At 41.2% G+C, this 17437-nt stretch overlaps 1 protein-coding gene across 3 annotated transcripts in view; it reads left to right on the forward strand.

Annotated features, from left to right (window-relative positions):
- The window catches only part of TXLNB (taxilin beta), a 55035-nt gene that overhangs the window by 3097 nt on the left and 34501 nt on the right, over nt 1-17437 (forward strand). The window contains exon 1 of one of the 3 annotated variants that reach the window (XM_065733010.1): nt 11481-11534. The exons of 1 other annotated variant lie outside the window; for it this stretch is intronic. In XM_065733010.1, coding sequence (XP_065589082.1) covers nt 11495-11534 — 40 coding nt within the window. In that variant the 5' untranslated portion in view covers nt 11481-11494. Of the gene's footprint in view, nt 1-11480; nt 11535-15535; nt 15637-17437 lie in introns of those variants that run through there. One more of the 3 variants, XM_065733018.1, reaches the window with a different exon arrangement.

Genomic DNA, 17437 nt, shown 5'->3' on the forward strand with positions numbered 1-17437 from the left:
CTGCCCTCACTCCGTGAGGCAAAGGTGACATGTAAGTTACTGCTTCAGTGAGGACTGCAGCAGGATCAGGCCCCAGTAATACACATATTCTCCAAAACTTCCCAAATTCAGTACAGGGCCTCCATGCTTTCTTTTTGCTTAACTTCTTCAGCCTTTTGCTCTGAGTTTATTAGGAAGAAGAGCAGCATGGTGGAGGTAGTTAAAGTTTAAACCTGGGCACATAAACAGGGGAGGATAACACTGCACCATGGGAGTACAAACAGCAGAGTTTTTAATCCAGCGTAGAAAATAAACTGATTACTATTGATAAAACTATCCCAGCTGGTGAATAAAGTGCTATTTGGCCTTCTTTACCCTACATAGACATGAATGAGTTAATATGTGTTATGACGGTAAAGAAAAAAAAATACTTGTACTAAAATATTAACAAAAGTAGATATAAGGAAGTGAACGCTTTGAGAAAATCTGGTGATAACATAGTCTCTGCAGTTGGTAACAGACCATTGTTAGACAACCCAAGAGCTTAAAAAAAGAGTCTGGTTCCAGCCAGGGCTAGCCCATGTTGTGTGACAGCAAAATGAACATCAAATGGGAGCATTTAAAATAACATAAAAGTGTTTAGAAGAATACTAGTGTAATTCTAAGAGCCATTGCCCAACTTGCCACTGTAAAAATCCTTTTTCCATGTTCGGCTGTTTTTTGGTCTGCACACATCGCATTGCTCTCTGGAGGGTGACTCTTCAGATTATAACCAACTCTTTACAGAGCAAATTATTAAATTATGGGCATACCAAACAGCATCAATGTTTAAATCCCCTACAATCTCCCAAAACAAAAGGAGATATTCACACTTAAATTATAAAGTACATTTGCTTCATAATGTTGGTTAAGCAAAAGATGCTTCACTGTTAAGACATCTCTGCTTAAGTCATGGAATCATTGAATGGCTTAGGTTAGAAGAAATCTTAAAGGTCATCCAGTTCCAACCCCATCTGCCATGGGCAGGGCTGCCATCCACCAGCTCAGGCTGCCCAGGGCCCCATCCAATCTGGCCTTGAGCACCTCCAGGGATGGGACAGCCATGACATCTCTGGGCAGCCTGTGTCAGCACCTCACCACTCTGTGTAAAGAATTTCTTCCTAACATCTACTCTACATCGTTTCCCAGGAGCAGGCACTTTTGTGGACAAAATGGCAAAGCCTATTGGTGTACAACTCTAAAACTCCTGAGAGCTGCTGCTTCTCAACACTGTTGAGCAGCTACCAAAGGCTCTGGCTTTGGGCTAGGCATTGTCAAGGATTATTGCAAATTCTTAAAAGTAGACCCTGGGGAAATTTGCAAAACAATCATATTGCCCATGTTGTCCCTTAATTTCTAATGAAGAGTCACATCCCATGGGATATTACTGTTCTGTATATTCTTATGCATAATACCATCTACTGAGCAATATTGGGGGCCTGACCCTCATCTTACTGAGCTAAACCCCGTGGCAATGCTCCCAATGGCTTGAGCAGCTGAAGCAGCAACAGGCCTTCAAGTTGATTCTTTATTGCTTATAAATAAGTGAAAATAAATTATTATTTGAGCCCAGTGATCAGTGAAAAACACACAGTGACCCAGTTTTCCAGCTACCGTCAGATACTGGCCAATGACGCTGCAGCCCTGCGTCCCACTAGGTTGCTTTTAGCACAGGAAACTTGACCTCTGTACTCTGGCTGTTTTTCAAGAACTTCGAACATGGTACATGAGATCTGCTCCTCTTTAAGCTGCGTCCATAAATAGCCACGCTGCTTTAACTCGGCACGGAGATCAGCTTTAAGCTGCCCCGCCGCGCAAGACACGCTGGGTGGAAAAAGAGGTGCTGCTGATGTGTGCCATCCTCTGCCTATTCCACCGGGTCTGAAGACGGTACGGCTGGGCACGGCGAGGAAGCACCGCTCCCACTGCGGCGGCAGCTGCACGCCGGGCCCGGGCATACTGGGGGCACCGGGCCCGGCCCCTCCATAGCACCTGCGCGGGGCGGTGCGGCGGCAACATGGCGCCTCCCTGTGGGAGACAGCCGGCCCTGCGGGCGATGCCCGGCTCCGCGCCACCGGGCCCGAGGGAACGCGTGCGGGGCCTCACGAAATTTCTTACTGTGGCTTTTAGGGAAGGAGCAAACCAACCTCGGGAAAACATGCCTGTTGGTCCCAGCTTCTATTTAAAAGCGAACAAGCAAAAGAGAACAACAAAAAAGTAAAATAAAGAAAAGCAAAAACAAAACCAAAACACAGTTATATAAACAAGGATTATCTCCCGCTTATCTTGTCTTGCAAGGGGGATTGGAAAATTCCAACATCTGGATTTGTAGAGTTCCTTTCATTTCTTTTTTTTTTTTTTTTCTTTTCCCCAGGAGATGTTTTCCACACACCAGATCCACCAAGGAGTTTGGGTGCCAAAGCTTTTGATTGCTGGTGTTGAGCCAAATGCTGTGGCACATATCTGCAGTGCCACACAGTAACTTTTCCTGCTGGCCCAAAGTGCTTCTGTAGCTTCTCCTGGCTCTGTGGCCCAGCAGGGACTAACATAGGGCTGGTACCGAATGGCCCAGTTCCCATTCGAACTGGAAATTTGGTGGGACCTAGAGTGGGCAGGGGCATGGATAGAGGGGAAGTGGTGCCAGAAAAAAAGCAGTTCTTATCCAGAAATGATGCCAGTAAAAGCAGTTCTCATCCATGACCTTACCACTATCCTTCTTGAAACCTTCATTTCCTCCAAAATGCTTTACTGAGGGGCTATCACAGATAGGAATAAGAAGTGTCTGTTTTACAGATCTGGACTATGTGTACTGACCTTAACCTGATCTATTTCTGTATCATAACTCTTAGGCGTAGAAGTGTGAACAAGGACTATGTGACATTGGTAGGAACTGCTTAAACAATAACACTTTTTTTTTTTTTTTTAATATTCAGGCAAATAAATTAGATAAAATTGTATGCACATTAAAGCCAAACCGAGGAACCAGAGCAATTGGGAACTCATGGCAGCAGCATTTTCTCAGAGTTTCCTGGATTCTAAGTGAATCATGTTGTCAGTACAGAGGAGGTGTTTTATATCTTTTCTTCAAATATATTTACACATTTCAATATGGTGCCACTATTGTGCTCACACACAAGAGAAAGCTGAGTCCCAGTAACTGCAACGATAATGAGATACATCAAATGACTGAACAGATGAGCCACTGTTATGGTAGGTTCTCTGTTATTTGCCTCGTTTTAGAAGGAAATTTGCAGCAGCAGGTTTTTAATACAGAAAGATCAGGTATTTCAGTCCCAGTCCATCTGCTGTGTCCTTCCCCCATAAAAAAATTATACAGGGGCAATTTGATCACAAACCTGAAACAGACTTTTTCAGACACACCTTTAGCATACTTAAAACAAGTAAAGTTTTGGGTTTTTTTTTTCGTTTTTTTTTTTTTTTTTCCCAAGCTGACCACTTCTCTCACCTTTTTTCTTTCAGCAGGACATTTTGTTATTTTGGTCTTGTGCAATGCTCATCTGGCAATATATTTCCTCCTTTATAAAGAATAAACTAAAATAAAGGAAACTTTCAGAATTATCAAGCTCCTAAAACTCTGGCTGAAGATTATAGAGCAAGTAAAACCATCCCTTAATCTAAATCTTAAGCTAAATATTTAGCAGATGCTCATCACAAGGAGAACCTAGAGCTGCACCTACTTATCTGCAGTTCTGACACTGAGTCTCCTAACAATTGTTCTGTGCATATGATATGGCAGACTGCTTAGCAAACATGAGTACACTGCCCGGGAAAGGGTGGAGTTGTTGAAAGTCTTTAAAACATCTTATCTGCTGCTATTTAAACAGAAGTAACACAGAGGATTTCAGATTTCTCACTCTCTTTACCAGGGTAAGTACTTACAGGCTTGCGACTCAAAATGCCTTTTCTTCAAACAGCATTATTTAGTCTATTAATCAATATTATCTCTGTCTACAAACACATCCTCCATCAGTTTTGAATGAAGTAATGTATATATTTTGAAGGCAGAAGTGGATTACTAGAATTTTCCAAAGACGGATAATTGCACCAAGCCTCTGCACACACCCATTTTGTACAGAAGCTAATTAGAGATAGCTTGGGTTGCTCTTAGGCAGTGCCAGGCTGCTTCTCTGCAGGCTGCACTAAGGCTAGTGTGTGATCCAGCAATGAGGTGAAGGACAAGGTGTGTGCATGATGTGGAGATGAGTATACGTATTTCTAAGAGGTAGGAAGGGAGTTTAAAAAAAAGAAAAAGAAAAAAACAGTTACAATTCCCTCAAAAAAAAAAAAAAATTTAGGGATTAGGTGTCAGGGGAACAGTCCCATTCCAGTCCTTCTCCATGCTATCAGCTGTTTTAGCCAAAATACAGACTTGGATCCTGTGCTTTGTCCTTCAAAAAAACATCTTCTCCATCTTAAAACACTGTGTAATCCAATAATTTGGACTCATGTTGTAGAGTTGTTTTTTGTTGACCAGGAAGTATCAGACTCCATGTTTTCTCTCGTCCTCTCCTGGGTTTAATCAGAGCAAAACCAAGCTATTGGTGTTTTGAGGGGGTGGTGTGTTTGCCTTTGGGATGCCTGCTGATCTTGTGTGATTGCAGCTGTGCAGGGGAGGGTGACAGCTGATCCCATACGTCACCTCATGTGTGACTTTGCCCTACAAGGCCAAGAGCAGCCTCTGACAGGCATCTTGCCCCATACCCTGCTTTGAGAATGGGGATCAGCTGTGCTGCACTGGAAGCCAGCAGTGCCTATGGTAGGACTGCTGCTTCTCTTCCCTTGCTTTCACCCTCTGAGACGTCATCTTGCCAAATCATTTAATCAAACACTTCACACTAAAGACAATACCACAGAGATAATCATACAGAGTTATCAAAGCAGCTGTTTAAATGGCTGAAATGTAGTTGGAGGTGTTTAGGTTCAAATCACAGTTCAAGTACTGAAACAGAGCAGGAATAATTTGACATGACAAATGGGTGAAAGACTGCAGAAAGGCTGCAGTACTTGGCGTTTGTCCACTAGGTGTAGCTGAAACCCTGCATTTCTTATTGATTAAAGATGAGACATATTTACTTCGTGGTACACATTTTAACTGAATGGAGTCTCAGAATGAAAAGTGGTAGATGCTTTTGGAGTAGAGCCTTCATTTAACATAAGAGTTGCACCCAAGCATATAACAACACCATCACAAAAATAAAAATAATAAAAATAATAAAATAATAAAAATAATAAAAATAATAAAAATAATTTGTACAGCCACTCTGTCTCCCAACTTTCTAATCCAGAAGTCTTTTGGGCACAATTCATTTCATGTGTAAATATCACAGGTAGTGAAATGCTCTCCATAGAAAGATTTTAGAAAGTTTGGTTTTGGTTACATGTTTTTCCCAAACATGATTACCAGAGGCTCTATTTAAACAAAGAGATTGGCTTCACAAAACAAAACCCAACACTGAAGTGAAACACTTCTAAAACACAAATCTAACTCTCCATTTTTATTTTGGCCTAAAGAAGGGAGATATGAGACTTTGCTTCTTGCTCCTCTTTTGGGCCTCTCTACCTTTCGCTGTACATAGCAGTTTTGTCCTTCATCACTTTGCTTAGAGAGAAGGCAAAATAAGAAGTCCTTTTGTATAAGCCAAATTCAGGAGGCTTGTTCCCCATTTTGTTGATTTCTTGTACAGTGAGTTTTCAAAAAGTGATGATCTTGATCTGTGAATGATAAAGATTACAGGAATTATAATTCCCCTGCAATTTTCACCAAGATCTAAGCAGATGATGCTCTGGGTCTAGTTCTGGCCTAGATAAATGTTTGGCCAGAGGCATCCAACTCAAAGATCCATGCTTGACAGACAGATTACTCAGTAAAGCTACACCCTTGGGATCCCTTTCAGAGTGCAGGCAGTACTTCATGCCAACACCGCCTTGCACATTCTGAGTCTAGCGCAGTTATTCTGGTGTTCCCTTGAGCCACCCACCAGTATCAGAGAGCTTGAAAGTGATCTGAGAGCATTATTATTTAAAGATGACAATTCACAGCTTAGCCATGGTGCGCTGTGTTGGTGTAAGTGAGTCTCTGGTCTTATAAACCTTTCTTGAAACTTGGGAATGGTAACACTGAGCCAAGTTAAAATATTCCTCAAGTGTAACACCATAGGTACAGGCATTAACCAGGACCACCTGTTAAGATCATAATTTAAGATTAGATCAAGTCAGAGTTCATAACCACTGTGATGACTGGGACCTATCCAACATTCTAATTGACTGAATTCACGTATATTATATATTTGAGTATACTCTTAACATGACATTTGGATCAGATGGATTAATACATTTTCAATCCATACTTGCATCACCCTGGTAGCAGGCAGCCTGTACCTACTGGAAGGGAAAGGAAGGTAGATGGAAAGCTGTTTAGATGTTCTTGCTAAATCTGATCAACTAACTTTTTCCTGAAATGCCTGTGGCTTTGTTTATTTTTTATCCTCAACAAAAGTGAAGAGCTCCCAACTGCTTTTGGTCAGTGGCTTCTGACAGCCTCTTTTGTTCCAAGGAAATTGCATATTACTTTTTAGGGAAACTTAAGTATATGCATGCTGAGGTTTTCACTTTCACGTATGTCACATCTTATGGGGACAGGTACTTTACTCTTTCTGCTTGTTCTGCTAAAATAATGAAGTAGATATATATCTCGTTTAATATTCCAACCAGTTCAAGTTTCCAGTAAAATGTTCATTGTTATTAAGTGGGTTTCATACTCTGCTTTAGAAAGGCAAGTTGCCAGCTTATACTTGATTGTGCAGCAGTTACTGGATTCATGATTCCTCAGCATGTGTTGCCTGAGATGGATGATCACACTGAAACGCTGTCTTTTGCTCTTGTTCCACCTTTTAATCAAGGTTACCAGGAAAACTGATGACCTGTGCATATCCTTGACACCTGACAGTTTAGGAAGGAAAAGAATGACAGAACAGGACTGTGAGATTGATAAAGTGTTAGAAGAACCCAGCTTGTCAAGCATCTTGTCGGCAACATAAAAGGAAAGAAAAGAGAGAGCAAGCCAGCTGTAAAGCAACCATGCATTCTCCTTGTTTGCTTACAGCTGACATACAAATATCTGGTACTTTCTCAGCGACTTCTTGCCTGACATGGCCTCCAATAGCTTTTTCCTTTTTGTAATTGTTTGGCAAATGAGTTAGAAAGAAGAACAGAACTAAAGACAGATATTTTCTTTTCCATGCTCTGGTTAATGAAACAGTCACCAGCCTTACAAATGGTGGCTATTCTTCTTCCTTACTCTACTAGATGATCTTGCTGTGATCAAAGATTGCAACACATTTTTCCTTCACCATATTTAGACTGTGTAGACACAGGGAGAACTCTCATGTGGAACATGAATTCCCTAATACCAGGAAAACTGCTCACTTGGTACTGCTGGATACCAGGGGACTGCTTCATGCTACTTATATTGCACAAAATTTGTCCTAAGGTCTGTGTGAAACACACCAAGGTAGAGAAATAGTCACCACTGATCTCTTTCCAACAGAAAGACTAGATAAAGTAGCTCTGGGTAAATGTATTCCCTGTCTTAAGAGCCTTCTGAAACATGATGCTTAAGGTACCTGACACGTTTGTGGAAAAAAAACATTGAGATAGAAATCCACTGCCACCCACTATGAACAGTGCAGCAACGTTCAGAAGAGATCATGAAGGATTTTGAGAGAAACAGGCCTTGTCCTGATAGCATGGAAGAAGTACCGATGGACTGAACATAGATCTAAATGCAGTCTTTGTACAATTCCAATCCCTTTTCTTCATACATTAACTGGCTTTGAGATGTAAGAATTTCACAGGACCCTCTTTCCTGAAAAATAGAAGATTCACAGAGAAGAGTGAGTGTCTTGCTTCAGTTGTTGCTATTTTGTGCTGGTGTGGTAGCTTGAGGTACAAATAGGGAGCAGGAGATCCATGCTAGTGGAGCACAAGCACACAACAGAAAGGGAGCCCTGGTACTGGGTAACTTACTCACTGGCTATCCTAGAAGGCAGGTAGGAGAACAAATGATGAGGAGAAAAAATATATGAGAAAAGGTAATACTTGTTAGTTATTAGAACAACAATACGACAACCTAGGATTTTACTCACATTGTCTTGTATACATTTTTGTGAGGTTAAATTCCCCTCTGTTATAAACAAGGAACTCCAGTCTTTGTGTATAAAACAAACACACCTCAGTTAATGTAGAAAAGCATCTGAACACATCTTGTTTCCTTCCACATGACCTTCAGCAAATCTTTATTTATTGTGCATTAACATCTAACACTGTATGTCTCAGTTTACTCTTTCAGGTAACGAGTACAATGTGCTTTTTGCAGCTCAAGGTTGAACTTGCTTAATAGATTACATTAGATGCTTGCAGAGAAACTACTTCACAACTGGAAATCACTGCCACAAAAGTTTGTTCCTAGAATTTCAATTCAAAACATTTGTTTTAAATATTTTAATCATAAATAACCATGATCTGCAGTAAAATATATTCTAGCCTCTGAAAGCAATTACTACCAACCAATACATAAATAAATAAATAAAAAGGTAAATACTAATGTGTCTTCTAATGCTATAGGAATACAGATGATATTGCGGACAGCTGATGGTAGTTTCAGAGTATCAGCACTGAAATAGAATTATTCTTTCTGATTCCATGAAGGGTGCTAAACAGCTGATTTTTCCCTGGTTCAGCAGTTCCCAGTACCCCAACTGCTTTGGTAGTATCCAATTTACATAATCACTCTGAAGTAATTGAGAGCTGAGATCTATACCATGCTACCTTTCAGAACACTTTAAGAGAAATATATATATGTGTGTGTGTGTGTGTGTGTGTGTGTATCTATGTATATTAGTGGAGCTTTGGAGACATACCTGAAGGTTTCTGAGACTGAATTTTACAAATATGTCTTTCTGTACATCCCTGTTCAAGCCCATGATCTAAGTTAGGGACAAAATTTGCCTCTCATAATAAATACAACTTGCATACTTCCATTTTTAATGTACACAAAATGAGGATTTGCTATATTCTAGCAAAGTCACTGATGTTGACGTCACTTTTGTCATACTTGTCTTTCAGTTCACAATAATATAAAAGTCACAGTTATTCAATCTTTTCTTTGTTCATCTTCCTACTATCCACTGGGATTTATTTTACTCCTTTGTTTTTCTTCATTTGGTCCTCCAAAAGGCAGCATGTTTAAGAAGGAAATTCTTTCTGGACTACTAGAAAAACCTTACCCACACATACAACTAAAATTGTTTTACTGTTTTGATCTGTTAATGCCAGTATACCTTTTTTACCCTTTTGAATTTTTCCTGCAGTGATTCTTTTTCCATGCATGTCTTAAAATAGGTCATTGGTGTTTACATCAGCAGCCATTTTAGACATTGCACAGTAGTACTGCCAGCTCTGCAAACCACTGTGCAGTTCCTCCTGAACTAACAGTTCATCAGCCACTCTGTAATTATCCTATGAAATTAGAGTCCCATTACAACTCATTTCACTACTGTTGCCTCTATTATTTCTCTTTCTGCATGTCTTTAACTTCCAGCACAAATGTCTTCCTCACTTCCAAGTTTCATTTAAGTATTATCTCAAACTGCATCCTTCCCATTGTATCAGCCACTGTTCTTCCACCTTGTGTTCTTAGCTAAGTTAATAATTACATTAGCATTGCTCAGCCCCTCATGTCCTCAGCTTCCACTGAGTTGGCAGCAGAATTCAGACCTCGTCTTTTTCAGAGGTAGATGTTTGGCTCCTATTTGGAGATGTTTTACTGCCTATGTGCAGCTCTTATAACTGAGAGAGCTAGTCTTCAATTTCTGATTTGCTTTATTCTCCATTCTGCTCACCAACAGGTATTCCTCGTGAAATCAATGTTAGCTCCACATATAGAGCAGCCGTAGGTCCAAGCTCTTAATAAATCTTTTCCTTTCCTAATTTTTTGTAAACCACATCAAGTAGCAATCTTAAAAAAATAAAAAGAAGTGTTATATGTCAGTAATAAAGCTAGTGCAAGTGAACATTTCTAGAAAATTGAAGGGGCTAGAAAAGGGAAAGACAGAGGAAAAGCATCTTTATACAAGTCAGTTTACACTATCTCACTGGAAAAGATAACTTTCTTCTCTGTAAGTCACCCTTGACTGATGTACTGTCTGATACGTGATTTACAGCGTGATTGCATCTGAATTAAGCACTGGAATAGGCTCCCCAGGGAGGTGGTTGATTTACCATCTCTGAATGTGTTTAAAAACCATCTGGATGTGGCGCTCAGGGATATGATTTCACGGTGGGTTGTTAGAGATAGGGTACAATGGTTAGGTTGCAGTTGGACTCGATGATTTTGAAGGTCTTTTCCAACCTGAGCAATTCTATGATTCTATGAATTGAGCCCAGAGATTTCCCCTGGAAGGACCACAGGATGTCCAGGGTAGACAGTTGACTGGACCCAACTCTACTCCCACTGTCTTTCTACAAAAGGTCACTTCTAGCTGGAGGGACATCACTTTTAGATTAGATTAAAAATAGACAGTTTCGGTATGAAGTATGTTTTAAAAGTTTCAGACTAGATTTTATGTTAGCTTAAAATGCTGTAATTCAGCAGTAACTTCACTGCAGTAGCAGTATAACTGAAATCAGATAACACTGCTCTTTTCATTCATAATAAATTAACTCAATATAGTGGAGGAGGGTTATTTCCAAACTGCAGAGATGCATTCAGGTGTGACTACATGCCTTACCTGAGGGATTCCTTTACCTCATGTGTCATTTTTCAAGTGAATCTCTTCTCCATTTTGCCAAATTCTTCAAATAGCACATAGCATAATGTATTTATGGAGAGTCTATCTCTTGGGCAAGCTGAAGCAGTGGAAATTGCCTGTAGAAAATTGAAACCCTGATAATTGATTTTGCTTGCTCTTAAGGTTTCAGAAGACTTGAATCTTCCCAGGAATAAATCAAAAACTGTTTAATAGCAAACCAGGGGGAATTCCTTCAGATTCTTAGACTGGTTTCCTCACTAAAACTCAGAAATTATATTCTTACTGATGTAGATTAAGAATTAAATTATTTGCTTAAATTAGTTATGTCTAATGCCTATTGGGATTTTCTGTGTCAGCTAATTTGGATGTGTTATTAACTACCATTTGTAGCCAGGATCTTTGAGTTGTAAAGATAAAACCTGGCAAACCTTAGGTATATGACAAAGCCTTCAGGCCGTAAAATCTTATTAGAAGGCAAATCATAACCTCTCAACCCTTTTGAGATTGATTTGGAGCTAGGAATTCTGCAGAAAATTGATGCTGTATGGAGCACCTGCTTTGTGCATGCAAATAAATGTAAATATATTTTCCTTTTTTTTTTTAACATACGACTCAGCAAGAGAGAAACCAAGAGGTTACCATGCAAAATGCTTACTTGGTCCAGATGTTTACAGCACTTCTATAGAGGTAAATTAAACCCAGTGGAGATCAGTCTTGACAGACCTGGCATTGGGACCTCATCAGATTCTTCTCACAACACTCTGTTCCCACAGCAGGGGAACTCTGCCAGACTCAGTAAGCTTCTGACTTTTAGACCACTGCATACGTAACACTGTGCTTTTGTGCCTCAAGACCTTTGTGAGAGCTATGTCCAAACCACGTTATTCATATATATTTTACTTTTGTCATATGTCTTACATATACGCTTGTTACTATACATATGGTTTATTGTCATGGTATAACAGTGGCATGCAAACATACAGTAGCACAGGGATATTATGGTACATAATGATTTAAACAGAATGGATCAATTTCATTTCCAGTACAACTAGGTGAAGCAGTAACGTTACAGGAAGTAACTCCATCCAGGTACAATATAATTTGAAAGACTTGCATCTACACAAGAATAAATTAAAAACTGCTAAGCAGGAAAACTACTAAGATCTTCAAATTGTTAGCAAGTTTGCTCAAACCCAGAAATTACACTATCCATGCAACAGAGTTGGCATTGAAGTGTCAGGCTATGGTGGTCCACTGCAGCCCACATCCCCATGTACGACATGACTAGGAACATTTGCCTCCAGATTTTCTTGTACTGCTGGCAAGATTGAGTGCATGCAGCAGAGCAGCTACTATTTGCAGAGGGTTTCAAAATGCTCTCTTCTGGACTGCGAGGAAGACAGGAAACCTGGGAAGGCTCTCTCATTGTCCTGCAGGCCAAATCAGTACACATGGCTTCCAGTGGCTATTAGGGCTTCTGCAGAAATAAAACTTTCATTTAGGAGGAAAATGAAAAAGCCTCAAAGGTTTTTAAGTGACTGAGTAACACAGTATTGCCTGAAGACAAATGTCTGCATTCTTTTTTAAAGACCTTAAACATTTAAGAGGGAGACTCTAAACTCAAACTCAGATCTTTCACCAAAACCTTCCCACGGCACACAAAAAAGAATACTCTGTCCTCCCAAGCAGTTGTTTCAATGCCAGAGACTTTAATGTTGATGGGAGAGAGGAGTATCAGTGAGTGAGAACTGAATGTTCCAAGTAAAGAAAATGTCCTTTGGAAAGAAAGAAAAAGATGCAAACAAAAAGGGGGAGGGGAAAGAAAACCAGAAAGCTTAAATAACAATGACTTAATAGTGAAGTAGTCCTTCTACTTAGTGAGGATGAATTCACTGAATGTCACATAGAACAAATGAGAAATTTAGGTAGAAAATTACTCGTCATTTTCTGCTTGGGAAGCATATTTCTTCAGTAGATTTAAGCTGATAGAAATTATGTTTAATCTAGAAGTAGGCTACAAGATGAGCAGTTTTTGTGTAAAATTACCCATGACACAGGTAAAAATGCCACGATACTGGTTATGGATACATAATCCACCTCATGAAAGACAGCTAAAGAAGTTCCGCTTTACAATGTCAGATTATCAAGAAGTGGTCTGTCTTTAAAAAGGGAAACATACATTTCTTGAGGATTGGCAAAAGTTTTTCTTTCTTTTTCCCTAAACAGGGACATAAAAACCCCATTCCAAAAGCACAAGCCTCTGAAGCAGTGCAGGTTTCACAAAGAGCATTTGCAGCGTGGTCTTTCTCCAGGTTTTGACACACTTCATCACATGTAACAACCCCTGTATGCAGATTCAGGATGCCTGTTCTCTCAGCATGTACATTGACTGCATGACAGGTTCAACACGCCAGTCTAGAGTCTCCCTCTCCATTCTGAGGATGGTTGTTATTATACACAGGATGAAATCCAGCAAATCCCTTAAAATCTTTGGGATCTGCATATATATGCTATTCACATGTTCAGGACCAAGGATTTTATTTTTCCTTTTCCACTTCCTGATTTCTTTATTGCATTAATGAGAACAATTCAGAACATGTAGCTTTAGATTTATTGTAGCACTGTCCATGAATCCTTGCATGCTATTGAGGTGTGACAACAGTCTGTGTGTGCTATTCGTTGCAAAACTGACTGAACACATAGTAGTCTTACCATGGTGTAATAACAGGTGATGCAGAACTTGTCTTGCCTTCTGCTTACCAAGGAGTGGGCAACTTTCTGCAACTCAGTTGTTGCTTAGCTCCTTGGTAGATCAGTTGTTCATTTTGATCACGGAACAGAAAATGAAGAAGGGGGTGAAGCAGAATTCTCCAGTCAAAACAGAAGGAGCACAAGAAGCCTGTGCACTCTTATCTTTACTTACATTTAGTTCGCTCACTCTGCCATATCACAAGCAACCACGGAGTTTTATCTTCTCTCAAAACATGACCAGCCAATTTCCAATCCCTTCAAAAGATTCTCAACATTTCAAGCACTTTTTCTTTGTCCTTAAATCTGTGACTTCCTTAAGAGCACTGCTGAGCCACCGCCAGTGTCTGAATAAGGTTTAAAGAAATGTTTTTTCCTTAAGCCACATAGCCCAAGCATCCCCCAATAGTACAAGCTGCCTTTTCCAAGCAGATAACTATCTCCACAAAGAAAGACCTTTAGCCCTCTGAAGAGAAAGACCAGGGTGCTCTCAACATATCAAACATCTCCAGTACTTCTTGATATTGAGCTGCCCAGCGCTGTTCTCTCTTACATCCTCAAGAATCAGATACTGTTACAAAGCATTTCTAGATCCTCCAGGTCCACCAATGGGTCAGTTTAAGTAATTAGTCCAAATCATTGTAATATATACTTATTTTTCCTCCTTTTGTTGCTCTGAGTTTTATTATTTTCTGATGGAGCCAAAGTCCTATTTCTCTTCTCATATTGCTGCCTGCCGCTTCCAGCACCAGCCTATCGCTTCCCAGTTGTTTGCATTTTTGTGCATTAAACTGACCTACATCTCTCCCGAGGGAGTAAGCAGCAGATGGTCCTTAGGCCATCTGGCATCTCAAGATGCAGCCTGAGCAACTTGTGGGCCACAGCAGAGGGAGATGCTGGTCACTGGATAAACAGCATGCAGCTGAACTCCCTGGGGAGTGCTTGCCTGTTTATACAAACAACTTCAGGCCAGAGCGAGTCTGCACGGTAACATGAAGAAAGTAGGTCAGGCAGGTTACCTTGGCAGCAACAAAAATGTTTATTTGAGAGCTTCTAGATTCAAAGGGAGGACTATATCAGCCATCCCTCCTAGCATTCCAATGTCAGAAATGGCTCCTTTCACTGGAGGGACACTGGTGGCTGGGTTGGATAATCTGCCTCATGAAGTGGCTGGGGAAGCTGTGATATTCAGCCTGGAAAAGAGAGAGCTTTGAGGGCTCCAAACTGCAACCCCACAGTACCTTTGAGGAGATTTATAAGAAGACAGATAGAGGCTCTCCATAGAGGTGTAAGGTGGGACCACAAGAAGCTAAAACAAGGAGTTTCAAAATAGATATAAGGAGAAACTTTTTCACCATGAGGACTTTCAAGCAGAAGGACAGGTTGCCCAGACATGTCACTCAGTCTCTTAATACTAATACTTAATACAGGCCTTGAGAGCTGTTCTGAGTTCATAGCTAAACTTGTTTTGAGCAAGTTGGGCAAGAGACCTCCAGAGGTCCTCCTGTGAGTCAGTGACCACAAACTGGTTAGGTTTATAACAAATTCAGCCCAGATCCTGGGTTGCAAAGGGCAGTCACGGGTGTAAGCTCGCACTGGAAAGCAACCCCTGGTGTAGACAGAAGACCTAGGCTGAGTTTGACCCATCCATGGCTAATAAATTTCACAGAGTGCAACACATGAAATCCTTAATGGAATAAGACTTAGCTTCAAGAGTAGCAGCTGTATATGAACCCTTCCTGTATCTCTTCTTTCTAAGGGCCTGAGTCTCTGACCTCTCGTGCTATCTCTGTCAGAGAAGGGAATAGCCAACATAGCTGGGTTATGCTGCCAACTAGCAGGCAGCCTCCCTGCTCGCCTATCAGAGCCAATCCCCTGCACAGCGTGCATTTGGACTCTGCAGTGGTTGTTCCTGCTGTGTCACTGTCCTTCCCCCTTGCTTGGTCTTTTTGGTGGCAGGATTATAATCCAGTGTCCCATTGCTGTCGTGCCCTGGTTTGAGATTTCTGCCTGACTTCTGCCTGCACTTCTCTTTGCTCTGGTAAGTCTGACAAACAGCTTCTCTGCTGTCACTGCTGGTGGCATGGCGCAAGGACTTTAATCTAAGTGCTTCCCTTTGAGACAGTCATCCCACTTTCCTTGGAATAGCCTTAAAAACCTGAGCACTGTGTAGCATGTGAGGAAAACAGGCAAGCATGCAAAGCCATTGGTGAAAGGAAGAAATGCTTCTCCAGTGAGTGATCAAAAAACCGTAAGCTGACTTGGGACTTGCTTTTGGGTGCAAATAGGGGCTATGGCTGTGACAACGAAAATTGATGACGATTCAGATGCCATATGAAACACAAGACATGTGACATCAGAAAGTCTCTGGGGTCTCATGGCTTTCTCCATGCCCGTAAAAAAAACATGCCACCAAGCAATCAGTTTGGTTTGTTTTTGTACTAGTTAATTGTGAGTAAGTCACAACAGTATTCAACTGCAGCGCATAGTTGATAAAGCTGATTTTGTCATAGCATTCTGAAGTAATATTTAGAACAGCCTTTAGGCTATAAGAAGGCACTTCTGTATTTCTAGAGGGTAATTGGAGCTACACAAGTGCTGGCCATTTCAGGGTTTAATGTTTGCTGCTTTGAGGTGTTACTGTAGTTCAGTGTAGTGTTATGCTGAAGTAAAGCTTTCATTGGCATATGCCATCTGGTGTAATTATGTGGAACACTTTGTTTTAGGGAACTTATATGTGTGAGTATGTGAATTTTGAGCAAAAAGTGCAAAATACTATTCCCCATTTTAGAAGTGCTTAAAATAACTCCTGGCTGCAGAGCAGGTGCCATGTGTCTTTCTGTTGGATACATGGGGAGGCATGTGCTAAATATAGGTGAATTAGTAAACCCTCCAGAAGTTCAGCCTGCAAGGAGGGAAGGACAAAGAAATTCCTGTGAGAAGGAAGGGTATAAGTTCTGTTCAAAATAAACAAATTCTGTAACAGCATGCAACCCCAAGCTAAAGACTTGTGTTTTATGCTCAATTTGTGCTGGGATAGAGCCTCCAGCTGCAGCAGCAGTGCCACCCCTCAGTGCAAGGTGGCCACAGTACACTGTGTGGGGTGGTTTGTCCAGCAGCAGTAACACAGCTCATGCATCTCTCTTCAATCAGGCATGAGCAAGAGCTTTGTCAGCCTTTTGCTTTGGAAGCACTGACAGATGTCAAAGTGCAGTAAACACCGATTGTGCCGTACATGTGAAATACTAAGGGATATTGTCAGCTCTAAACCAACTCAGCATGTTACCTGACTGAACTTGCACACTTTTTTCTGTTGCCTCTGGCTATTCTGTGTGCTTGCCCATTTGTGCATCCTCTCATCCAACCCATTGATTGCATCAGCCCCAGGCACCAGCCTCACTACAGGACAGCAGGTCTGGCCAGGAGTGCTCCTACAGAACGGCATCAGCTGTGCCTGTCATCTGTCACCTCCCACCCAAGGCTGGGGCTGTGTTCCAAAGAGGTCCGTCCCTCTCTTGGGTTATGCCAAGTGTTTACTTGGAGGAGAGGAATGGAGAAGAGACTTTGCCACAGTCAGCTCAGGGAGGTAGTAGGCTCTCAGGGTGCTTCCTAGTGGAGGAAGACCATCCCTACAGCTAGGCCCTGGGTCTTCCTGGCTGGGCAGCTGAGAGCTGCATTGCCAACACCTCCTTCCAGCTGTGACTTGCACTGCTGTCCCCACAGACTCCAGCCTGGTTTTCTCTAACTTTGTCGATAACAGGGACAAGCTTAGGGTTTTGCACTTAGGATCAAAGTGAAACATACACCTAGCATCTGGGCTTCAAAATTAGACTGACTATGTC

This window comes from Cyrtonyx montezumae, unplaced genomic scaffold (genome assembly GCF_038088225.1).
Source record: "Cyrtonyx montezumae isolate F1298 unplaced genomic scaffold, pur_monq_1.0 scaffold_0, whole genome shotgun sequence".
Classification (NCBI taxonomy): Eukaryota; Metazoa; Chordata; class Aves; order Galliformes; family Odontophoridae; genus Cyrtonyx; species Cyrtonyx montezumae.